The sequence below is a fragment of the Vanacampus margaritifer genome, chromosome 1 (assembly GCF_051991255.1).
Source record: "Vanacampus margaritifer isolate UIUO_Vmar chromosome 1, RoL_Vmar_1.0, whole genome shotgun sequence".
Taxonomy (NCBI): domain Eukaryota; kingdom Metazoa; phylum Chordata; class Actinopteri; order Syngnathiformes; family Syngnathidae; genus Vanacampus; species Vanacampus margaritifer.
In genome coordinates this window covers 59,091,378-59,117,019 of record NC_135432.1, presented here as the reverse complement: position 1 = coordinate 59,117,019, position 25,642 = coordinate 59,091,378, and the positions used below count along the sequence as shown (strand labels likewise).

Sequence of the window (25,642 nt, the reverse complement as noted above, 5' to 3'; positions counted from 1 at the left end):
ATGGTTATTTGTCTCAGTGCTTTATCACACTACAATAGCAAACTCAATTGTTAACTTTTGCACAAATGCATGATTAATAATATCCTCATGCTAAAGCTCCTTTTAAAGAAAAGAGACAAAACACATTTGATTACTGGCTTCACTGGATTTGTTCATCTGGAAAAGCTTCAAAATCCTTTAATGGAGGAAAAGCCAAACAAGTTTTTTCTTTTGGTGTGTTGATCTATGAATTCCCATCATTGTCATTTTAGTAATGGCTTCAGCAGAAAAAAACTGCTCTTTAATTCAGCCCAGTCCAAACGAGAGCAGAAAAAACAGATCTAATATAATAGTAAATATATATATATTAAAAAAATATCCTTTACATATACTGTAGGTATTAATTTCATTGGTCAAAACTAACGTTCTTACATAAACTACTTCTATTCATCAACATGTCAATCATCCAAAAATGTTTAGACTCCATTCCATTAATCTGATTAGTAAAACAAAGATTGGTCTATACCTGCATGAGTTGCATTTCTCAGAGGACTTTAACTCTTTCCACTAAAATCCCATTTCACTGAGGAAGAACAACCCCCCCCCCCCCCCATATCAAGAACGTTTAAACACAGCCTAAATGATAGTTAATAATGTGGTAATTGGAGAAGGTTCCCTCAGCTAAACAGGTGATGGTCATGTGACATGTCATTTCCTCCCTCCTTTCATACTTGCAACCTGTCAGCTGTCAGTCAAATCAGCAAAAAGCCCAAGTGTAGTTACATTATTCATGGCCACATTCCATTTAGGGTGCAAGCTAGCTTAGCTTCTTGGCTTTCAGCAGCACTTAATGGAATGGAGCCCCCGTTAACATGACTAGGCAAAAAAATCTAATGGGGGAAATGTTGGGACACAATATAGTGGCTGTAATGTGTGCGCAAAATACAAATGACTACTATTCAAATCATCCTTGGATAGTTAAATTTTGTGTACACAATATACTTCATGGCCACAAATTAGCATATTGTTTACATGAATTATTCCATACAACTGCCATGTATTAACAGTACGTAATAACTAAGACACATTAAAAATGTTTCTCTTTACTGCACACAAACATTATTCATACATAATATACATAGACATATATTCAAATCCAAACGCACCGGAGAGAAGTCAAAACATTCGACAGAGTTAGATGAGACTATACAAGATTAGAACATTTTTATCCCTTGATTCTTTCCTAAAACATTATTTCAACATTGTTTACTACCAAAAGAAGCCCAACAAGTGTAGAGTTTCAGTGTGCACTGAGTTGTTTCATCAACAATGTACAATGGTTGAGTGGTTATGATAGCTATGGACACCTGGAAGACTGGAGAAAAGTCAATATTGATCGTTCTGGTTTGATTCCAGGAGCAGGACTTGGCACCAAATTTCCTGGCGCGACACCAAAGCTCGACCACATTCCTAAATGTACTCAAAATCAACTGTGCCATTTCATTCTCACAATACTGAGAAAGGAAGAATTATATATATTTTTTAAATTTTTAATTAATTAACTCATTCACTGCCATTGACGCCTATAAACGTCAACAAATATTTTTAACTATTTCTATTAGTTACATTTTTTTCCCACTTTTGTTAACAAGAGTATGAAAACCTGGACATTTTTTGAATAATCTTTTTTTGGGAGGGGGGGGGGATTGTTAAAAATTAGGGGCGTCAGGCGATTAATTTTTTTTTATTGTAATCGCATGACTTCAATAGTTAACTCACGATAAATCACAAATTAAATGTACAATATTTTTTTTCTAGGTTTTCATACTCTTGTTGACAGAAGTGGAAAAAAAATTTAACTAATAGAAAAAGTTTAAATGAATTTTTGACGTCTATAGCCGTGAATGGCAGTGAATGAGTTTTTTAAAAAATTGAAAAAGCTTTACTTGATTAATTTGACACATTGCCAGCCACCTAGCAGAGATACTGAACAGACTGGAAATAGGAGTGTTTACAAAAATCTTTTTCATTTAACTGGAAGGTTGTGGAATTGAAATGAAGCCAAACATTAAAGTGAAAATATTTTCAATTGCTAATATAATTTAATTGCACAAATGGCTTGGCGTAACAGAGACATTCAATTAATTGAAATAGTTGATATGAAAAACGGAACATGAACAGAGATTCTCAAACATGATGTAGGTCAGCAACACTGATGAGTCAAACAAGTTAAGGCCTTGGGGGTGTGAAGTAGAGATGTTTCTTGAGGGGGGGGGGGGGACAAAATTGCACTTTCGCTCACTGACACGAGCGTTTCTCTCCTTCTCTCTCTCACTTGAACATGGCGTTGAAAGATCGTCCGATAATAAGGCGGCGGATTTCACTCGTGCCGGCGCCGATTTCGTACAGCTTTGCGTCCCGCAGGTAGCGTCCCATGGGGTAGTCGTTGATGTAGCCGTTACCGCCTGGTGACAGAACAGTGAAGCAGTTGAAAAAATATAGCAGGGCAGCAATTAAGGGTATGTCAACCTTAAACATTTCTAGACAACAATATAAGATAAGATAAGATCCACTGATTGTCACACCCATCTAAGTGGGGTGAAATTTGTTCTCCGCTTTTGACCCATCCCCTGAGGGAGCGGTGAGCAGCAGCAGCGCCGCGCTCGGGAATCATGTGGTGATCTAACCTCCCAATACCAACCCTTAATGCTGAGTGTCAAACAGAGTGGCAATCGGTCCCATTTTTATAGTCTTTGGTATGACCCGGTCGGGAATCGAACCCACGACCTCCCAGTCTCAGAGCGGACACTCTAACCACTCGGCCACTGAGCTGGTAAATGTATGTTAATATGTTATATGTGACCTCACTAGTCTAAACATGACATTCCGATTAATATTATATTTGTGGAATAAGAGTTATGTAGCAAAATCTAGCCGTTTTTATCCATCTCAGGGGGCGGCCATTTTCTGTCGACTGAAAATGACATCACAGCTACGCAGGGCTCAGGCAACGACCAATCACAGCTCACCTGTTTTATGATGCCGAGCTGTGATTTGTTGTTACCTGAGACCTGAGCAACTGTGATGTCATTTTCACTCGATAAAATAAACAAAACAAAAAAAAAAAGTTGATTCTTTAAGATGCAGAAGTGCAATTTTAAAATGTAACAACATTCATCTGACGAATGGTTGTCTGTCGCACCCCGTGCCAACCCCATCTGCCAGGGGCCCCCTGCTACGTAACTGCTCACGATTAAGTATTGAACTCTTATAGGGACAAAGTTTGATGAAAAACAGATGTTTACTTGTGCCTACAAACTAATTAATACCCAAGCAACAACAGCCATGAAAACATCATCTTTCCCTTTGCGCTTTTGCACTTGACAGGGGGATGAACTAATTAAGATCAGTAATGGAAATAAGTTGGCAAATAATTATGCTTCATGCTGTACCAGATTTAGAAATCTGGGACAAATGAGTGTGCACTTCTGTGCTTTGCACTAAGGCAAAAAAAGTGAATCCATTCATTTTCTATAGCGCTTATCCTAGCTAGAGCTCAATAATTGAAAAAAACAAACCCTACCATATTTACAACTAATTGTGTATAATGTATACAGAATATTACATTTCAATATTTTTGTTCCAAATTGTCCCAGAGCAACTTTTTTTTCACCTGTGTGCTTTCTCCTCAGTAAAGCAGTTAGGTCTGAATTTATTGCACCCTCTGCTGGCTGTGCCACCAATAAACTCTATTATGCCTCTTTTGCATCAAGACAAAAAAAACAACAACACAACTTTACCTTGTTGATGTGAAGGTTAAGTCATTTAAATGCACCATGAACCGATTAAAAGATCAGGTCCATCTTTGCTTGCACACGGTTGAAGTTGTGAACGTACATTGGCATTATGTGTATGGTCGTCAGCGCTGTGCATGCTAGCTAAAGGTCAAATGTAATCACGCACATATATATTAAAGTGAGGCAGTTGTTGTGAAGCCTTTGCATCGCCTTTTTTTTTTTTTTAATGGTGACTTAAAATGTCAGCTGTGAAATGTCATGTTCATTCTGCCAGCTCTCATTTTGTATGAAGAAACACACCTTGCTGCCTGCAATCATTGACATTTGTGTTGCATTCATCTGCACAATGTTTATCTGATTGACACCATTTTATTTTTTTTTTTGGTATACATTTTTATTCAAGTAAGCCCTTTTGTAGCCACATCCTACATACTGCACACATACAGCATGATTTCCCTTGAATTTCTATTGTTGCAGTATTGTATGGTATAAAAAAAAACAAAGGTCTTATGATGACTCACCCAAACACTGAATGCCGTCCAGCGCAACTTGGGTGGCATTCTCAGCACAGTACAGAATGACGCCGGCACAGTCCTGCAGTGGCAACATAAAGCAACATTACAGTCAATTTTTTTAATATTGCCAGATGGGTAGACCATGGACAAAATGAATGTCAATATTTAAAAAAGAACAGACTTTCAATTGGAAATAAATTACGAAAAAAAAATTAAAGAAACAAATGACATTATAGTATATTATACATACACTATAGGGATAGAAACACCAACAAAAGTTTTTTTTTTTTGTTTGTTTTTTTAAATAGGAAGACGACCCGTGATAAACCGGCTGCAATTCGGTACAGTACAGGACTCAAATGTTTGTCTTTGTTGATGGAAACGCCTAAAAGGCTGGAAAAAGTCATACAGGATTTCAGAAAAAAATGTCTCAAAAACCAAACTAAACATGGGAGCTCAAAACATCATCATCAAATTTGACAATTTTGCTTTCGCCAACCACATAAAATGATGTGGCAGTTCGGGTCAGGCTTTCGAGCCCTGAGTTTGACACCTCTGCTGTAGACAGTAATTCAATTTGTATTTTCGTTTGCAGTGGTGTACAACTCGGGATTTCATGATTTTTTATTTTTTTTTGCAGGGGTGCAGAATAGCGTAGCTGGCGAGTGTAGAAATATTCAAAAAGAAGTAGATGAGAGGCTGACCATGGCGCTGAAGTGTCCTTTGTCACAGGCCCGGGTCACGTTGTACAAATATTGCCGAGAGGAGCTCAACCTGGTGTACATGTCAGCCATCTTGCCCTGCATCAGCTGGTTGAAAGGCAAGAATTATGTTTGCGTCACTGAAGGACAGATTCAAACAAATTAGGTGCTCGACTGCCGTGATTTAAAAAGACCAAAAAAAAAGTATAAACCTGGAAGTGTCCAATCTTCTCTCCAAAAGCTTCTCTGACATGCAAGTAGGGAACGGCAGAGTCCAAAACGGACTGCATGATGCTGAAAAGAAGCAATCCCATTAAAGGCATCCACATTTCAACACACAATGTCAAATCCATTCAGCATGAACCAACCGAGTACTGACCCAACAGGTCCAGCTGCGAGTACCAGCCTCTCCAGATCCAGACCGCTCATCATCACGTAGACTCCTTTGTTTAATGGACCCAGGATGTTTTCCTCTAAAAAAAAAAAAAAAAAAAAGTACACGCGTGATTAAGGACAAGAAGCGTTGCTCTCTTTTCGCCACCGTACGCGCATGTTGGAAACACACCAGGGACTTTGCAATCCTCAAAGATCAGCTCACACGTGTTGGACCCCCTCATGCCCAATTTGTCCAGCTTTTGCGCTGTGGAGAAACCCGGCATCCCCTACCAGGAAAGGAACACGTGGACGTGTGAGGCCCGCCACAGCGTCGGCGATGGTGTCGTCCGACCCACCTTCTCAACAATGAAAGCGGTGATGCCTCTCTGATAAGCCTCCGGGTCCGTCTTGGCGTACACGATGAGGACGTCGGCGTCGGGTCCGTTTGTGATCCAGAACTTGTTACCGTTCAGAACAAAGTGGTCACCTGAGGAGCAATACGTTTAATTGCCGGTCAATGAAGCTCTCCTTTCCCACATGGGAGGGCATATCAGTCACTAACTGTTTTATAAAAACAATTGCTATAAACTAGATTTCCATGATAGAAGAATTTGACAGAAGAGTGGACAAAAAAAAAAGTCAAAGAAAAGCACTGGTGGAAACCCTGATCTAAAAATCACCTTTATCGGGATAGAAACTTGTGTGTTCATCATATTTCAAGACTGGTTAACTTTTTTTTATTTTATTTCATTTTTTACACTTGCTGACAATCAAGAATGCTAAAATGTGATGTAAAACATTGTCTGGATACATAATAAAGGTATTATGCTGAAAAGGTTACCTTGCTTCTTCGCCTTGAGTTTCATGGACACGACATCAGAGCCAGCGTTAGGCTCACTCATGGCCAAAGCGCCAACATGCTCTCCTGTCAGTAACTGCAAATAAAGCGCCAAACTCCGATGAACATTAACTCTTTGACTGCCATGGACGTTAAAAGACGTCAAGTAAAAACCTACGGAGGGCCGCCAATGACGTTAAAAGACGTCATCCAATTTTTTTTTATATTTTTTTTTAAACGGGTGGAGGAAAGCCTTGGCCAGCTGTGGTGAAAGTTTCAAGCAGATCTAGTTAGCCTAATGACTATTTTTGGCCCCTAGATGGCAGCAATGACTCTCTTTTGACAAGATTGGGTAGGCGTCAGTAGAAGACGTGAGGCGGAGCTAGAGGGGACAATGGCTGGGGAAGGGAAGAGAACATGGCGACCGGTTGCAAGCAGCTCACGCTCGAGCAGTTTTTTTCAAAGACGAAAAGCATCGACCAACGCTAAAGAGCACATTGATGACGATGATGATGATGATGGTGACTCCGAAGTTGACGCCGAAGTTGGAAGCGTTGACGCGGCGGCTATGACGACGTGATAAAGGTTCACCGGCTAGCGATGCTAACACCGGAAAACGCGGAGCACAACCGAGCACGCTCAGGCGGACATTCAATCGGACGACGAAGAGTGCCCCGAGTCCAATGCATATTCATCGGAGGAGTGGGTACAGTCTGCTACTTGCTATTCCCCGGAAAAAAAGGCCGTCAAGAAAGTGTAACGTCTGCACGCGAAAGGAGCCATCGCAAGTGAAACTAATCTGTTGTGCAAATCCTGCTCGGTCTCCTTGCACGCAAGGCAGTGTTACAAAAAGAAAAACTGTATTTGAAACATCCACATAATTGTAAATAGTACCACAGTTGCACACATTTGTAAATAGTTTGCGAAATTGTTTTGTCAAATTGTGACACTGTTGAATGGAAATAAACGTATTTTGCAATCTAAAAACACTTTTTCATTGTTGGTGGTGGTGTATTTACAGAAGTAAAGCACTATTTAGGTGTTTGTTGCATCATTCATGGACAAAAAGAAGTGTAGAATTCACTAGAGTGCATGAAATAACATTGTTTCACAAAAAGCTCTTTTTCTCCGCTTTTTGTTTCAAAACAGAGCATTTCGGTGAAACTAAGCATTTTCTATTGTTGATTACTGAAGAACGAAATAAGGTAGAAACAAACTTTTTTTTCTGATAAAAGATGAGAGTTCAATCTTTCATTTGGTAGTATGTGTGTTTCCATAGTCCAAACAACATTTTCTGTGGACCTTGAAAGATCAGTTAAAATGCTTAAATCGGCTGGCACTGGCGACATGCCGTTTCTGAAAACGTCTGGCAGTCAAAGAGTTAACTTTCTTTTCTTAGACCATTCTTTAACCAGTACGAGCCTGTGTACGAACCTTTGGCATGTACTTCTCTTTCTGCTCGTCGGTGGCGTGGCGCACCATCTGATTGACGCACAGGTTGGAGTGAGCACCGTAGCTAAGAGCGACGGCCGCCGACACGCGAGAGATTTCCTCCATAACGATAACGTGATCCAGGTAGCCCAATCCAGTGCCTCCGTATTCCACTGGAAGATATACACAGTGGAATAATTCAACAATAACAAAAAAAAGAATAGCCAATGAAGTTCCTTTCATGGTCAGGTTTGTGAGAAAAAAAAACAATTAAAAGGGGCTGAATAAGAATATATGTACCTGGTGCAGTTATGCCAAGCAGACCCATGTCTCCCATGTCTTTCCAGAATTCCTGACAACAAAACAAGTTGTGTTATGGTCACCACGATCGCTCCAATAGTCATTACAAAAATACTGAAACTCACCCGCATCCCTGCAAACTCATTCTTCTTGTCTATCTCGTCGGCATGGGGCACAAGTTTTTCTGCACAAAATTTACGAACACTTTGCCTGAGCTGTGCCAAACAAGAAAAAAAAAAGAGAATTTAGCAAAAGTTAATATATTTTCTATTTTCGTGCCTTTATTTATTCACCTCGAGTATTTTCTTATTTCTAAAACTCAAAAGAAAAATGGTTGCTTGGATCAGAATAAAAAAAAAATATATATATATATATATATATATATATATATGAATTTTGACCATGCTACAAAAGAACGAACGTCTGTTTAAGATAGCATACAGTATTTTCCTGTTTTTGTTACTTTACTTACTCAACAACAGAAGACAACGCAAGGCAATTATTTAGGGGGAGCGTTTTGTTTGTATGGTATCAAATTAAAAGCATGCGTTTCAATTTGTTTCTTTTTATCCAGAACTTGAAGAAAAATGGTTGCTTGGATCAAAATAAAGCTCAAGTTTAACTGCGGACTAATGAGCAGATCTAATCTGATGCGGATGTTAGTTTTGACAATGGAAATTATCCATAATTGTGTCCCTCAAAAGTGAGTGATTCCCTAATTTTCCCCCTCTGATTGGTTTAAAAATATAACTTACTGAATTGACTACCATTTTTTTTCAGTTTTTCCTAAAGCCAGAAAGTTTACATTTGAAATGACTTAAGTTTTGAGTCATGTCAGTGATCTGAAGAATGAGACTGGTGATTCAATGAAAATGTTTTATTAGTCTAAGTAGATTAAACAAGTCAGTACAAACTGCCTTTAGCAAGATAAATAATTGTCACTTTTATTTGGATTATTATGCAACATTAAGAGAAGAACCACAACTCTGATGCGTTTGAACCTCATTGCAGACTAGATAGGGAAAAGCACATTGTATCACAGTCTTGGATATTGCACACAGAAAGTAACTACAGTATTGTATTCTAATGTTAAATACCTTTTAGAGAGCAGTCAAACTGTCACCCAATCAAATTCTAGTTATGAGGCCCACCCACTTCCCCGCTCACAACAAATATGACACAGCGTCACCTTACTATAAATATATATATAAATAAACATGGACAATGAGACTGACTGTAATTAATAACTTTTTTTACCGCAACAATACCGTTGTGCTAGGTCGGCCATTCCCAAGGTCTCGAATGTTATTGTGGCTAGTGGTTACGTCATATTGTCACGCGGGTTGTCTCCAATTGCCCACAAAACTCAAGACAAGACCCGAAAAGTTACAAGTGGCTCATACTCTGCAGCAAAACTGCGAAATCTGTCGTGCTAGCTTGCCCGGTGTGGCTAACCTGGATCTGCTCGTCTGTCAGTCCGTTCACCACATCGTCCACCGGGATAGCAGCCCCAGCGCATCCTCGTCTAGCCAAGGCGGGCACGAACAGCTTCGAACCGAGGCGGAGAGAGCTTCTGACTGCAAACATGGCGTTCCCCTTAAAAGACAGGTCGAGAGAAATAAAAGAGTGTGTCCCGGGAGAGAACTCGAGAAAAGCGTTCTGGTGCGGAAACACTGGAGGTCTCACTTTTTCTACAGAATGGATAACCTCAGTTGGCGCGGCTTCTTCTACGGTGTAAAAAGACACGTGGCTAACACCGGGCACGTGCATTAGCGCCATCTATAGGATGGTTTAGGGAAAGGTTGAAAATTGTGTGCGCGTGCGCGCGCGCTTATAAACTCTTGCACTGCTAGAAATGAGTATATTTAGTAGAACAGTGACTTACACGTGAATATAATATTTTGTATTATAGACAATTTTTCATTACATTTTCTATCAATCTATCTTTTCTAATATTATAATAATTAAGATTATGAATATGTTCAGGGCCTACAGTAACATGCGGCCACGTCAGTTTTTATTCCTGCCATCCACCTGAGCATTTTCGTGAAAAAGAGTCTTGTGATTTCTTGCAGTTTTTTTGCCCGCCCCACCCCAAAAAAAGGTTAAATAAAACGTTTGTATTGATGTCTCTCATTTAAAAACAGATTTATATAAATGTAAATATTTTGAAAATTTAACAATGTTACATGAATTATGTTTTTTTAATTAAACAATGTTAACATAAAACATCATTTTATTATCAAAATGGATTTTTAATCTATTCTACATTTATGTATTCATTTTTTATATTTGTTTGTATTATTTTTTTTGTTTTTATTGTATATAATAAAATATTTAAAAAATAGTAAAATAAAATACATAATTTCACAATGGGATAATTAATCAAAAGTTAATTATGACTAAAAAATGAATAATTATATTATTATTATTAGTAGTAGTAGTAGTAGTAGTTATTGTTTTATATATAAAAACTTCATTATTACATCTTCTATGAATGACCTGGACTATCAACCCGTTTTTAACATTAAATGGATACAAAAGTTTGCTCACTCGCTCCTGTACACTGTTTTGGACTGAATGCGCAGGCGTGAACCACATGAACGCGCGTCTTGCACCAGCGCGCACCACGGGCGACGATGCGTTCACAGAGGCAACGAGGAAGTCGTATGGACTGTTTGAATATTGAAAAATTCTCCACACAAACTGGAAACTCCTGAAAACAGCACAAGCCTCGGAGGTCTTTCAGCCACGATGCGTTCAATGTCACCCAAAAGAGCGTAGGAACTCACACGACTTCGGGCTGACTTTTTTTTTCCCTTTCTCTTTTTGACAAGTGATTCCCCCACAGAGTGCGATGAACTCCCACAGTGGGTCACGCGAATCGAACAGGCGAACTCGTTCGGAAGTGTGATGGAGGCACCCCGAGTACCGCAGGTGACCATCACCCCGGATGGGGGCGGCTTCTCACGGGAGATGAAGCAGGAGGACTGGGAGGAAGGCGAGGCGGTGGACGGCAGCCTGCGTAGAAAGCTGTCCACCTCCTCCGTCTCCTCCACCGGTTCCTCCGCGGTGGAATCAGAGGATGACCTGCTTAGCGACAATGAGAGCAAAAGTAAAGGCATCATCACTCTGGAGCCCCTGGTGGACACTGTAGAGGTGAGTCCATCATTATAGGAAGTTTATCAGGCTGAATGAAACATCAATAAATGACTAAAGGCTTTTAATAGTGTTTTTATTCGAGAAGTAATTTTGCTCATCATTGGCTTCATTTGAGGAGCAAATTATCCGTTAATCGTATTAAGCAATACAACGGGGAGGTTGAATGGAGGTCTTCAGCTATCGACTATTTCAGCTTGTTACTGAAAATCCTATATAGAATAATCATGTATTTGGATTAAAAAAAAATTTTTTTACTTAAAACATTTCACTTTATAACGAACAATCAACAGTTTTGATTTCTTACACACACTATGCATAGCAGCAAATTATGTATTATTTATATTATATTTTATTGAAAAAATGATGTTAATTAATGTTAGTTACAGGATAAAAGTGTTTTGGAAGTTTGGGGCAGGCTACGTTTAGGGTTTAAACTATTTTAGGCAATTCAAAATGTTTCTATGTTTATATATATAGCAAATTTTTGCTATGCAGGTTTCAGTCCCTAATCCTTACGAGTAACAAGGGTTCACTAACGTACTATTTTTACGGCTAGTTATGAACTGAAATCAGCGGGAATGTTATTAATTACGATCTAAAACACAAGGACTTACCAATATTACTTGGGGGTAACTAAAATGAATCTATATATGAGTCTGTATTTATGTTAGCAAATTTATGCTTTGGCGAGCAGTTCATTTTTGAGAGTGTTGCAAAGGTGTGAGACCTTTTGTCCATCCGTCTCATTGGGATTTTCCTTTTAGAGAATCTTTCTACACATTTCGATTGATGGGTCTTAATTTCATTTCACGCATCAATCAACTGAAAGCAACAGTGCAAATGAATTGAATGACATCCTTGACCTGCTGTGCCGTCATTGCCAGGATTACCCACACTACAGCGGGCTTAATTGGCGGGGGCTAAAGCCAGAATAATTGTAGCACATAAACAGGAGTAAGCAAACAACATCCTCCCGAAGGATCCTCTTTCAGACAATAAACAAGGGGCCAATTACACAGTGCTAAAAGTCTGTTTGCCTGCTTGATTTTCAAGTGCCATAAAAAGTCAATGCGGGTACTTCACCATGCGGGAAATAAGCCACTTCTACATTTGTCAGCTTTTAGACCTTTGTCGGCTCTTGTGTTTGCACACATTTTGTCTTGTTTGAGTTCATAATAAAGACATATTGGGCAAAGCTGGCGATAGTGTTTCCCATTATAACGGATAATCGTTCGGCAATGTCATTAAGTCCAATGAAATTAGGTTATTTCTGCTTATGTCTAGTGACTTATCAAAGGCCTTCATCACCTTAATGAGCCTTGCAGTGCGCATCAACTAAAACAAGTTATGTTTACCTCAGGGCACTTTTGAGTAAGACCCGATACCACTAGTACTTTTGATATATAATATCTTACCCCAAAAAAGCAAGTAAAACAGATATTTTACTATGTTCCCTTAAAATTGCACGAACTTAACTCATTCACTGCCATTGACGGCTATAGACGTCAAAAAAACATTTTAACTATTTCTATTAGTTTAACATTTTTTCTACTTTTGTTAAGAGTATGAAAACCTAGATTTTTTTTTATTGTACATTAGGACAGATTGTGAGTTAACTAGTGAAGCCATGCGATTAATTACAATTAAAATTTTTATTCACCTGACGGCCCGAATTTTTAACAATCTTTTTTTTTTTCCACCCCCCCAAAAAAAGATTCAAAAATGTCTAGGTTTTCATAATCTTGTTAGTGCGTCAGGCGATTATTTATTTTTTTTATTGTAATTAATCGCATGACTTCAATAGTTAACTCACGATTAATCACACATTTTATATCTTCTCTAAATGTACAATTATTTTTTCCTAGATTTTCATACTTTTGTTAACAAAAGTGGAAAAAGTTAAACTAATAGAAATAGTTCAAATTAATTTTTGACGTCTATAGCCGTCAATGGCAGTGAATGAGTTAATGACAATTTTCTATCTTTTAATTTCTGATCGCAAAATGGCCTCAAAAGGTCGCAAGTACGATACCTTGAAATAAGGCCGAGTTTTTGCAGTATTATGCAGTTGGGTCACTCCTTAGGCACACATACTGCAGGTGCAAAGGGAGTGAGTGGCCTCAAAATAAACAGAAGCTGAGGGTGGAAATGTGTGTACATGTGAATATTTTGTTTGTAGATGCGCCTTAGTCAGACTTAATGTGCTGTCATCGAGCACAGTTTGTGAGACGGAATAGCATATTTGCCATGAAGAGTTACAGCTTCTCTCACAGTAGTTGTTCCCGACTCAGAGAATTGCAAGGCGGAGTGCGTTCACAGACCATTTCGTCTTCTTTATGTCAACACTGTCACCACTAGATGTTACTTTTCTCCCCTATTCTCCATAAAAGGTCTGCACTTGTCATTTTCTCTATACGGATGACCTGTTAAGAGTGCACATTCTCACATTACCATCATCCACCATTTCCAAAGATGATATAAATATCCCTTCATAGGCATTTGTGTTGATTACCAGTTCTATCCAGTGGCCTTCTCCGCCCACTCAAAACTCACATTTGAGAAGGCTAGCATAGCATTGTGCAATAAATGCTCTTTTCATTTTTTCCCCTTTGAGCAAATAGAGCTTTGACATTTAACAAGGCACCACTGCAGGAAGTCAATATCACTTACACATCACTATTTCACAAGTTAAGCGCTCAGAAGAGACTCGTCATTTCTACTGCTTACATGCTAATGAGTTTGTATCACCCCCTCAACGGTGTCAGCACACTTGGATGTGGCAGGTATTAGTCACGTCAGTCTGTCTCGCGCCTGCCTGCTCACTTTTCTCCTTGAAAGTGAGTGCTTCTGCAGCCTGTGCTCGCAGCATTGCCATGGGCAACCGCTTGGATCAGCTTTGCTTTGTCAGCCTTGGTGTCCCGCACGCCAGGAATCTCTGGACAAACACAAAGAGGGCCGCAGTCCTGACGGGGGGGGGGGGGGGGGGACACATACCAAACACACCTTATATAACAACAAATCAGAGAAACGTACAGCTTTAAATGAATGCAAAGTATTGCATGGAGGATCGCTTTTGTCACCAAATTAATATGAGTAAGTTGGCGGGAGCAAACCAACATATCGAATTACAATTAAATTAATAAATAAATATGAGGTTTGGGGGCTCTACTTAGTGGAGATGCAATTACATAGAAATGACAACAGAGCAGCCTCATCTTTTGACTTTTCTCATTAAATTCACAATGTGCAAAAATGGCACTAAACTGCAAAATGTTGGTGCAAACCAACATTAGGTGCAAAAACTCATTTTGTGCATTTTCCCCCTCACAAAAATGTACTTACTACAAATTTTAGCATTATTGAGGTGCTATGTTTGTCAAGCCTTGCAAACTGTGCATAGCCTACTTTTTTCTTTTAATAGTAGCAAATTTAGAAAATGTATTATACATGATTGTCAGTATTTTTAACTCCTTCACTGCCATTGACAGCTATAGACTTTTTAAAAAAATCATTTGAACAATTTCTATTAGTTTAACAATTTTTTTTCCATTTTTGTTAAGAGTATGAAAACCTATTAATTTTTTTTGTACAGATATAAACATTTTGATTAATCCTGAGTTAACTAGTGAAGTTATGCGATTAATTACGATTACAAATTGTAATCGCCTAAAGCCCTTATAAAAAAAAAAATTCTTTAAAAAAACATTTTTTATTTTAATAATCTTTATTTAATTTTTTTTTTACAAATTTTAATCGTAATTAATCGCATGACTTCACTAGTTAACTCACGATTAATCACAATTTTTTATATCTTATATTAAAAAAAATCTAGGTTTTCATACTCTTGTTAACAAAAGTGGGGGGAAAAGTTAAAAGTTAAATTAATAGAAATAGTTCAAATGAATTTTTGACATCTATAGACGTCAATGGCAGTGAATATGATAAAGATATTTTTTAAAAAAGATAATAAAAAGGAAAAGATAAGCTTTCTAAATAAAACTTTTTCCAAAAAATTATTTATTATTTTTTTTATTAATCAAAAAGCCTCTATTAACCAAAGCGTGTCTGCCCCATAATTGGCTGGCAACCAGTAGAGGGTGTACCCCTCTTTCCCAAATTTTTCTGGGTTAGACACTAAAAAAGGACATGCACAATAGAAAATGAATGGATGAAAGTACTGGCTTTTCTCTACCCCAACCCTTGAACTCATTTCCTTCAATTCAAGAACATTAACAGAAGCAACATCATTTTTGACCAATGTTATTTATGGAACATGCATGTAATGTAATCATGTCATCCATACCCATCCATCCATTATCTGAACTACTTATCTGTGCACAAGGAAAAAAATCCGGCACTGACAAAACAATAACGATGAAGCCATTCATTACAATGGTGTAGTAAAATATTGCAATCGTTATATATAAATACAATAAGATTAATGAAGAAATACATTAATATTCAGTAAAGTACATGCAGATACAGGAACGGAATAATTAATTGAGAAGTAATTAGTGAAACATAAAAGTCTCCCGTTTCATTTCCTGTTTCCATCATTTCACGATGAGACATGACGTCCCCAACACGTCAGTGGAAGAGGACATGTCAAACTTGCACACCGACGCATGGGAATAACCTTATCTACTACCACCTTGTGTTTGTCATCTTTTAAAGAAGTGAGATAACGTCACTTTAAATGTATAAAACATTCCGACTCTAACCGCTTTTATGGCAGGGAAATAAAACAGGCAGTTCGTTTAAAGTGTGAAGCACAGTTGAATGTCTGTGAAATATGCAAGCTGTCACTTTGTTTTCTTTGCGCGTGTGTGCGTATTCACACGTGTTACAAGAAAGACAGGGAAGAGGAAGTAGCAGTGAAGGAGGGAGTCCCCCAAACAAACATGTAAAATAAACATTTCTGACAAGTAAAGCAGTAACTCAGCGCTGTCGTGTTTTCTTTTCTTTTTTTAACTTCACTATTCTGTAGTCTTACGAGACAACAAAATATGCTCCCAAAACGTTCAACAATCTACAAGAAAATAATGCTTTTTTTTTTTTTGCACTACAGTAGTCCTCTGCGAACTCCACATTTATACACATATTGCTCATTCAATACCACTTTGACAGTCAAAACAGAACAATTAAGCATTTTTGATACAGCTCCTGCAATAGTCATAAAATAATACCCACATTACATCACTGGGTCCATGTGCTGTACTTCTTATTTTTTGATTTAGCACACCGAGTAATGCGCTTGTAGTGACCCTCTTGCCAATCAAAACGGGTCACCGTGGTTACCTGTGGGTTGTTGTTTTGACGCGTGATTCAATGACGATTCGACTTCACAGTTGCTGATTTATTTTACTTACAGTTTGTTTCCACTTGGACAGAGAACGTGAGTACATAATGACCAGACACAGCACGACCACCCCACCTCGCCCCCGACCACGGTCTAAAACTGTTTTTCTTCTCCCACTGGTTACACCTGACACTCATCACCCCGCTGATTAAGTAGTCTCAGGCCAGGGCAAATGGGCACTACTGCTCCCCCAAGTGGTGGGAGGTTCAACAAATAAACAAGTTAACAGAAATGGCTCTTACAGTATGGAAGCCCGACAGTGTCAAAATTTAGTAAATAAAACCGTCATTTTGAAATAAATACCCTTTAGATAAATAACAGGCAATTATGTAATGTGGCTATTAAACTGTAAATGAATGGTAAATTGTATTAGTATTATTATGAAAAGTGTTCATGCTATTCTTTAATATGTAACTAATATTTTATTTTGATGAAATATTTCATAATGATTACACTTTTCATAATAATACTAACACATTTTACAATTTAATGGCCACAATACATAATTGCCTGTTATTTATCTAAAGGATATTTATTTCAAAATGACGTTTTTATTATTGAATTTTGACACTTTTGGGCATCCATATTCCAGCGCTTATGAAATGTTTATAAAAAAAACAAAAAATAATGAAAATACTCACTTGCTGTCATTTGGGTGTGTTCATGCTTGATGTTTGGTTAAGGAAATTGTGTGACAACTTTGTGTACTGTAAGTAAACACTTTGTGGGCAAATGCATTAAAATAACAGTAGAAAGCACTGGTAACAGTAAAAAAAAAAAGCTGGTTAAAAAAAACACTCCACCAATCCATTCATTTTCTGCTCCTGATACAAAACCTGTGAAATGTATTTTTCTTCGTCTTCAGGACACACTTAATGGTTGTGTTGTCTGGACAATGCTTAATGTTAATCTGATTGATTTTTTAAATTTGTCTTCTATGCTTTGAATAATCAATATAACTTCTAAACAAACACACTTGTGAATGAACAAGTGAAAACGAAGCCATTACATACTGTACATTACTGAGACAAAGTACTTTACTACAACTTCTTTACAACAACACTCAGCATCTTGTGCATAATTCATATGTTACTTTTTCTGGCCAACCGGGTTCACATCATCATCATCATCATACATCCTTGGCCAATTTATTTAGTCTAAAGAGATCAAAGGTCTGGGGAAAATAACAAAAATCATAGAACGAATATGGAAATAGTGCTCTTCACCTTCTTCTCCAATTGCTCTTTGTAATTTTTCTGTCTGTCTTTTTTTTCTTCTTCTTTTTATTTTTTATTTTTAACTCTAACCTGATTATGCACGTGTTCATCAGAACAAGCCATGGTGGAAGTTGAAGACCATCGCCCAGTGGCCCTTTAGCGCTGCCCACAGAAGAAAGCTAAACTGGGTGCAGCTTGCCGGTCATAAAGGTGACGTTGGCCCACACGATTCTCTCCATCAATCCGGAATCATAAAACTAAGCTAAAGGTTGAACCCGTTGTCTCAGGCAACTTCAAAGCAGCGGGCGAGGGCAGCATTCTGAAGAAATTTTCCGCAAATGAGGTGCAGTGCTTTGAGAGGCTGAGAGGTGACTCGCTGCTGCCGTTTGTGCCCGTTTACCACGGCGTGGTGGAGAAAGACGGAGAGCCTTTCATACACATGGCTGACCTGCTGGCAGCTTTTGACCTTCCAAATGTCATGGACTGCAAGATGGGAGTGAGGTAAGCAGGCTTTGCTTTGCATCGTGCTGGGGATTCATTATGTCTTTAGGGACACTTCTTTCACTTATTTTCTCTTTTAAATGTCAAACCAAAAATGTTCTTTTCAATAATATGTTGTATGTGCCCGCTCTAGTCTAAACAAAGCATTCTGGTTAATATTGTGTTTGTGGAATATGAATTAAGCAGCAAAATACACCCATTTTTATCCATCTCAGGGGGCGGCCATTTTGTCACTTGCTGTCAACTGAGAATGACATCACAGTTGCTCACTGCTCAGGTAATGACTAATCACGACTCACCATTTTCTTAAACTGAGCCGTGATTGGTCGTTAGCATAACAAAATGGCCGCCCCCCCCGTGAGATGGTTAAAAATGGATGGATTTTGCTGCTTATATTCATATTCCACAAAAACAATATTAACTCATTTACTGCTATTGACGGCAATAAACGTCAAAAATTCATTTGAACTATTTCTATTAGCTTTTTTTCCACACTTGTTTACAAGAGTATGAAAACCCAGATTTTTATTAATTGTAAATTTCAAACAGATATAAAATTTGTGATTAATCGTGAGTTAACTAGTGAAGTCATGCGATTAACTACGATTAAAAATGTTAATCGCCTGACGCCCCGAATTTTTAATAATCTTTTTTTTTTTTAATTCATTCACTGCCATTGACGGCTATAAACGTCAAAAATTAATTTGAACTATTTCTATTAGTTAAACATTTTTTTTCCACTTTTGTTAACAAGAGTATGAAAACCTCAAAATTTTTATTGTACATTTAGAACATACATAAAATTTGTGATTAATCGTGAGTTAACTAGTGAAGTCATGCAATTAAAAATTTTAATCGCCTACCACCCCTAATTTTTAATAATCTTTTTTTTTCATCAATTTATGGCAGTGAATGAGTTAATAGTGGGGGCTGTACAGGAAACAATATACAAACAACTTTTTACATTCACATTCATATGTGACCTCACTAGTCTAAACATGACATTCTGATTAATATTACATTTTTAGAATATGAGTTATGAAGCAAAATCCAGCCGTCCAACTCAGGGGCGGCCATTTTACCACTTGCTGTCGACTGAAGATGACATCACAGTTGCTCAGGCAACACCCAATAAGAGCTCACCTGCTTTCTGAAGCTGCGCTGTGATTGGTTGTTACCTGAGACCTGAGCAACATTGATGTCAGTCGACAGCAAGTGGCAAAATGGCCGCCCCGTGAGTTGGATCAAAATGGCTGGATTTTGCTGCTTAACTCATACTCCACTAATGCAATATTAACCAGAATACCATATTTAGACTAGTGGGGCTGCATAGAACATTTTTGGGGGATTGACTTCCCTTTAAGTTGGCTACTTAAGCTTAGATTGCTTTAAATGAGATGTAGAGAATGGTGATAGTATTTACTACTTAAAATTGAGTGCTCTAAAAGGCAACACCTGCTCTTAGCGCATACTTTATGCTTGGCTTCCTGCCACAGCGTCCTGTGCATTTACTCACTAAATATGCGCAAACGAGTTGGTTACTTCCCTTTTGTGACAGAAAACGCTTCATAAAAGTAAACTACCCGTCCACACACTCGCTGTATGATGGCATGTTCGCATCACATTCACACACTCGGGGTGTCCCTGGAGACTCCGCTTTGTTTGTTAACCGCACACTTTCAAAACCGCTTACTTGCACGAACGCTCCGTTGAACGCGGCACGCTAAAGTTTCCTCTAAGCTTCCCTCTGCAGTGCAGAGGAAGTGCGTCTCAAAAACTGAAACTGAAAAGTCACATGTGCTTGTTTACAGCTACAGTAGTGTGAAAACTGCCAAAGTGCCAGTGTAAGAAATAAGTACTAATTTTGTAAATAGACGCTGCCATTTTGGACTGTTGCCTTTTTTTCTTTCTTTTTTTTTTAATGCCGATGGTGTGTAAACATACCCCTCCTGCTTGTAGAACCTACTTGGAGGAAGAACTGGTTCGAGCGCGGGTGCGGCCCAAGCCGAGGGAGGACCTGTACAAGAAGATGGTGGAGGTGGACGGCGAAGGCCCGACGGCCCAGGAACACTCCCAATGTGGCGTCACTAAACTTCGTTACATGCAGTGGAGGGAAAGCCTGAGCTCCAGCAACACAATGGGCTTCAGGATAGATGGCATCAAGGTACACACAGAGGGCCACAATGAAACAAAAACAAAAACAGTTGGGTTAAAAATAACCCAACTATGGGTCAAAAAATGGACCCATCCTCTACTTGGGTCCATTTGACCCAATTTTGAGTCAAGAAATGGGTCTTTCAGTGTAAAAGAATATTGGTCAGATCCTTTACTTGGGTCAAAAAATTGGGTCACCTTGTATAAAACAACCCAGTAAGTTGGGTCAAATTGACCCATAAAGTGGATCGGTCCATTTTTTAAAATCTATAATCGGGTTACTTTTGACCCAACTGCTTTTAGAGTGTATATTGAAGTAGAATTACAAAAACTAATAAAAATAAAAATTTCAAAAATTTCAACTATTTCTATTAGTGTCACATTTTTCCTACTTTTGTTAACAAGAGTATGAAAACCTAGAAAAAACTTATTGTACATTTAGAATAGATATAAAATTCTAGTGAAGTCATGTGATTAATTACAATTAAAATTTTTAATCGCCTGATGCCCCTAATTAAAAAAAAATAAAAATAAATATTATTTAAAAAATTAGGGGCGTCAGACGATTAATTTTTTTAATTGTAATTAATCGCATGACTTCAATAGTTAACTCACGATTAATATATATTTTTTATATCTGTTTTAAATGTACACTATTTTTTTCCTGGATTTTCATACTCTTTAACAAAAGTGGGAAAAAATGTGAAACTAACAGCAATAGTTCAAATGAATTTTTGACGTCTATAGCCGTCAGTGGCAGTTAGTGAGTTAAAAAATAAAAATATTTTTTAACTGTCTTGCTGTATGCAACCTGTATGTTTTTTTTTTAAACAATGGGAAATAAATGAACACAAAATAGTTCTCCTCATTTATAAATTTAAATAGTACTCATCTGAGAAGAAAAAAATCATGCTTACATGTCACCATTAGTTGTGTAAGACCTCGCTAGCATTAGCTCAATTATGCTATCAAAACAACATGTTTCCATAGCTTAGTGTTTCTCAACCCTGGACCTCGGGGCACACTACTAACTGAACTGAGTACAGTAGAACCTCGATTCACAAAATGACATGGTTTAACGAACAAATTCGGTTTACAGACAAAAATGTAATTGAAAAATTACTTATATTTCATATACTATTATCGGCTTACTAACAATCTTAATGGCGTATACTGTACAATCCAGGTCAAAAATCTATTTACAACAAAGCTCATTGCGTCATACCTCATAATAAAGCGCTTGATGAGGGTTTTCCAGATCATCATATTATAAAGTAATCTCCCCCAAAAATGTTTTTTCTCACATCATGTTAAACAAATTAACCAGAGCTTTGCCTTGTTGTCTTCTTCATTCTGACCTTATCGTGTCTTTTCCTCGTGTTCAGAAATGTGACGGCACGTGTCGGACCGACTTCAAGAAAACCAGGTCGGAGCAGGAAGTCGTCGAGTCGTTCAAGGACTTTGTCAGCGGCAACGTCAACATCATCGTATGTGAAGGCTGCACAAGCGCAAATGATTACATCGGAATGTTGCGTGCAAGGCAAACCTGCAGGCTTTTATGCTTGCTGGATAGTGGACACTTGGCAAAATAATAGAATAGAAGAGAATAGAATAAAATAAAAAGAGGATTTTTTTTTTAGGTATTGCTGTGTCAATAGCATTTGCTTGCTAGTATTAATTGGTTTATGTCAATGATATTGATTATTGTGTTTCTCAGCAGACAGACAGTTTCCTGCGTTTCCTTGTTTGACGGTTCTCATCACACTTTTGCTCTTTGCTACCACTGATATCCTCTGTGGTACTATAACAAACCGCAGTTTTGCTCTCTCTACGTAGTACTAGTAATTATTTCTTATCAACACAGAAGTCCTACTTAAGCAGGCTGACGGAGATCCAACAGGCTCTGAAAACATCGGAGTTCTTCAAGCAGCATGAGGTGATGATGAGGATGATGATGATGATGAGCAATGAGTCATGTTATGTCCACTGTAGCCTTTCACAATCCATACCATTATTTATTTATTCATAAATTGTAAATACAAAAATAAAAAAAATAGTTATATTTATGTATATTTATTTTACATTTTCCATCCATCCATCCATCCTTCCATCCACCCATCCATCCGTCCATCCATCCACCCATCAACCCACCCATCCATCCAACCATCCAGGCTACCACCCACCCACCAATCCATCCATCCATCCACCCATCCATCCGTCCATCCATCCACCCATCAACCCACCCATCCATCCAACCATCCAGGCTACCACCCACCCACCAATCCATCCATCCATCCACCCACTCATCCATCCATCCACCCACCCACCCATCCATCCATCCACCCACCCATCCATCCATCCATCCATCCATCCATCCAACCATCCAGGCTACCACCCACCCACCAATCCATCCATCCATCCACCCACTCATCCATCCATCCATCCACCCACCCATCCATTCATCCACCCATTCATCCATCAACCCACCCATTCATCCATCAACCCACCCATCCATCCATCAACCCGCCCATCCATCCATCCAACCATCCAGCCAACCAACCAATCCATCCATCCATCCATCCATCCATCCATCCATCCATCCGTCCATCCACCCATCCATCCACCCACCCATCCATCCATCCACCCACCCACCCATCCATTAAACCACCCACCCACCCATCCATCCACCCACCCATCCATCCATCCACCCATCCATCCGTCCATCCATCCACCCATCAACCCACCCATCCATCCAACCATCCAGGCTACCACCCACCCACCAATCCATCCATCCATCCACCCACTCATCCATCCATCCACCCACCCACCCATCCATCCATCCATCCATCCAACCATCCAGGCTACCACCCACCCACCAATCCATCCATCCATCCACCCACTCATCCATCCATCCATCCACCCACCCATCCATTCATCCACCCATTCATCCATCAACCCACCCATCCATCCATCAACCCGCCCATCCATCCATCCAACCATCCAGCCAGCCAACCAATCCATCCATCCATCCACCCATCCATCCATCCGTCCAGCCATCCATCCATCCACCCACCCACCCATCCATCCATCAACCCATCCATCCATCCACCCACCCATCCATCCATCCACCCACCCACCCATCCATTAAACCACCCACCCACCCATCCATCCATCCACCCACCCATCCATTAAACCACCCACCCATTCATCCATCAACCCGCCCATCCATTCATCCATCCATCCAACCATCCAGTCAGCCAACCAATCCATCCATCCTTCCATCCACCCATCTGTCCGTCCGTCCGTCCATCCATCCATCCAACCACCCATCCATCCATCCATCCATCAACCCACCCATCCATCCATCAACACGCCCATCCATTCATCCATCCATCCAACCATCCAGCCAGCCAACCAATCCATCCATGCACCCATCCGTCCATCCATCAATTCATCAACCCACCCATCCATCCATCCATCCATCCACCCACCCACCCTTACACCCACCCATCCATCCATCCACCCATCCATCCACCCATTCATCCATCAACCTGCCCATCCATCCATCCGTTGGTGTTTATTCTCACATGTGGTTAACTGTATTGCTTAGTTTCGAGGTATTCATTTAACAATCAGTTTATTATTGCACTGCAGAGCTGCACTGTGTCACGCTGAGAAGTGTCGTTCCCCTCATTCAGGTCATCGGCAGTTCTCTGCTTTTCATCCACAACCACACGGGCAACGCTCAGGTGTGGATTATTGACTTCGGCAAGACCACCCCGTTGCCGGAGGGCCACGTGCTGAAGCACGACGTTCCCTGGCGAGAAGGCAACCGAGAGGACGGGTACCTTTTGGGCCTGCAAAACCTCATCCGCACCCTGGAGGCTGTGAGCGGCGAATGAGCCTGGCTTGGACTGCGGACATGCAAGTGGGGGAAAGGTCGCCAGACTTTGAACGAGCAATGAAAGTGGAATCAGTTGGCGTGCGCAATGTGTGGACAAAACTAACATCCAGTGACAAAATGTAGTGTTGGGAGTACATAATAATTCAAAAGGGCTTGGTAAGAAGAAAGATCAAGATTCAGTTTATGTTAATTGCCACGAAGGATACCGAGAACTCACTCACTGAGCAAACAAACTGACAGTTTCAGTTAAGCCATCATAACATATTTAAACAAAATAGTGCAGATATTTGCTGTTAGTTTGAAAACGGAAAGAAATCATCTATTAATATTTTTGATGTAATATTAACTTCACATTACATAACCTCAACACTTGTTTTTTTCAGAGCTGTACAGTCTTGGCTAAAAGTGAACTTAAATTTTGTAGCTTTAATATTTTTAGTGAATATTTTTTACACAGTTTTAGTATACTTAAAAGTTTTTATTGGAACGCACAGCAAGTTCAACATCTTTTTGAGGACTCTAGAAACCTAATTCTAAATCATTAAAACAATGTATAAGCAAACCGAATCACTCGCGCAAATTGAAGCCGCAAAGTTAGTGAAACACAAAATTTGTGTAGCAGCTCAAAATCTTGGCCATGCTTATATTATCACAAATCATTGATTATGTTACTTTGTAATTGGAGTCATTTTAGTCTCCTGTGAAACACAACTGATCTTCCAAATGCCTATTGACTGTTATTAGCACAACATCAAATTTACACTTGCAGCAGACTTTTATTATTATTATTACTTTTATTATTATTATTATTATGAAAAGAATCAACCTGAGTATTATTTTGGAACACGTTTAAATGGGCTATTTAGAGCATTTACCAACTTTGGCCACTAGTCGGCGCAACGCCACTGTAAATGTGCTTTCAGTCGGGGTTTTTTTTGTGTTATGCTAACTGGGAATAATGAGAAAACAGAGATGATGATCAAACTGGCTACGTTATTGTCATCTTTTCAAGTCAAAGCAAGAACCCTAGAGGTTTTGAATAGGTACCAAATGTTTTAAGATTTAGGAATTCTGACTGTCAGAACAATTAATAATATAGATTTTTTTTCAAACGTTATCTGATTGGGTCAAATTTTTATTGTTTATATTTTCTTCAACACTGTCATAATTTGACAAATATATAAAGATACTAATAAACACATTGATTTAGGCATATTAAAATGGCTCAGACAAATGTATGTCAAACTACAGTACAGAGTAAAATGCTGTTGATTTGTACCTTTTAACAGTAAAACACTATTGTGGCATCCTGATAGGTTCCCTTGCATTTATTTTCTGCTTTTGGGGAGAAAAACAGATGCGTACACACAGAGTAACTACACATAACAAATAAACACTAATAAGCTTAG

The 25,642-nt window shown here is 38.9% G+C and overlaps 2 protein-coding genes across 7 annotated transcripts; one reads left to right on the top strand and one right to left on the bottom strand.

The window, feature by feature from the left end:
- Positions 1-1,066: 1,066 nt before the first annotated feature.
- On the bottom strand, positions 1,067-16,584 carry ivd (isovaleryl-CoA dehydrogenase). Of its 6 annotated transcripts, none has more exons than XM_077557790.1 (15): positions 16,468-16,576; positions 16,289-16,396; positions 13,826-14,061; positions 9,392-9,532; positions 8,062-8,151; positions 7,937-7,988; positions 7,640-7,809; positions 6,209-6,302; positions 5,724-5,854; positions 5,558-5,654; positions 5,372-5,465; positions 5,205-5,286; positions 4,996-5,100; positions 4,298-4,370; positions 1,067-2,444 (listed from the first exon to the last, which is right to left on the bottom strand). In XM_077557790.1, exons 4-15 carry the CDS (start codon positions 9,521-9,523, stop codon positions 2,311-2,313), a joined length of 1,254 nt encoding a protein of 417 aa, XP_077413916.1. In that variant the 5' UTR covers positions 9,524-9,532; positions 13,826-14,061; positions 16,289-16,396; positions 16,468-16,576; the 3' UTR covers positions 1,067-2,310. The 6 variants fall into 6 exon arrangements, with proteins under 6 accessions (XP_077413916.1, XP_077413924.1, XP_077413908.1 ...); XM_077557798.1 differs by having other exon boundaries at positions 13,826-14,033; XM_077557782.1 differs by lacking the exon at positions 16,289-16,396 and having other exon boundaries at positions 16,468-16,584.
- Positions 10,550-25,546, top strand: itpka (inositol-trisphosphate 3-kinase A). Its single transcript, XM_077557812.1, has 8 exons — positions 10,550-10,716; positions 10,788-11,095; positions 17,788-17,884; positions 17,962-18,175; positions 20,135-20,339; positions 21,715-21,816; positions 22,194-22,265; positions 24,028-25,546. The coding sequence occupies exons 2-8, from the start codon at positions 10,850-10,852 to the stop codon at positions 24,229-24,231; spliced, it is 1,140 nt and encodes a 379-aa protein (XP_077413938.1). The 5' UTR covers positions 10,550-10,716; positions 10,788-10,849; the 3' UTR covers positions 24,232-25,546.
- Positions 25,547-25,642: the final 96 nt, after the last annotated feature.

Coding starts and splice junctions, on each gene's coding strand:
- ivd (XM_077557757.1), bottom strand. CDS start 9,715: ATGGCGCTAATGCACGTGCCCGGTGTTAGCCACGTGTCTTTTTACACC. Junction 7,989..8,061: donor ATGAGTTTGCAGGGATGCGG/GTGAGTTTCAGT, acceptor TTTTGTTGTCAG/GAATTCTGGAAAGACATGGG. Junction 7,810..7,936: donor GCTTGGCATAACTGCACCAG/GTACATATATTC, acceptor TATATCTTCCAG/TGGAATACGGAGGCACTGGA.
- itpka (XM_077557812.1), top strand. CDS start 10,850: ATGGAGGCACCCCGAGTACCGCAGGTGACCATCACCCCGGATGGGGGC. Junction 20,340..21,714: donor TCAGGATAGATGGCATCAAG/GTACACACAGAG, acceptor CCTCGTGTTCAG/AAATGTGACGGCACGTGTCG. Junction 22,266..24,027: donor AGTTCTTCAAGCAGCATGAG/GTGATGATGAGG, acceptor CCCCTCATTCAG/GTCATCGGCAGTTCTCTGCT.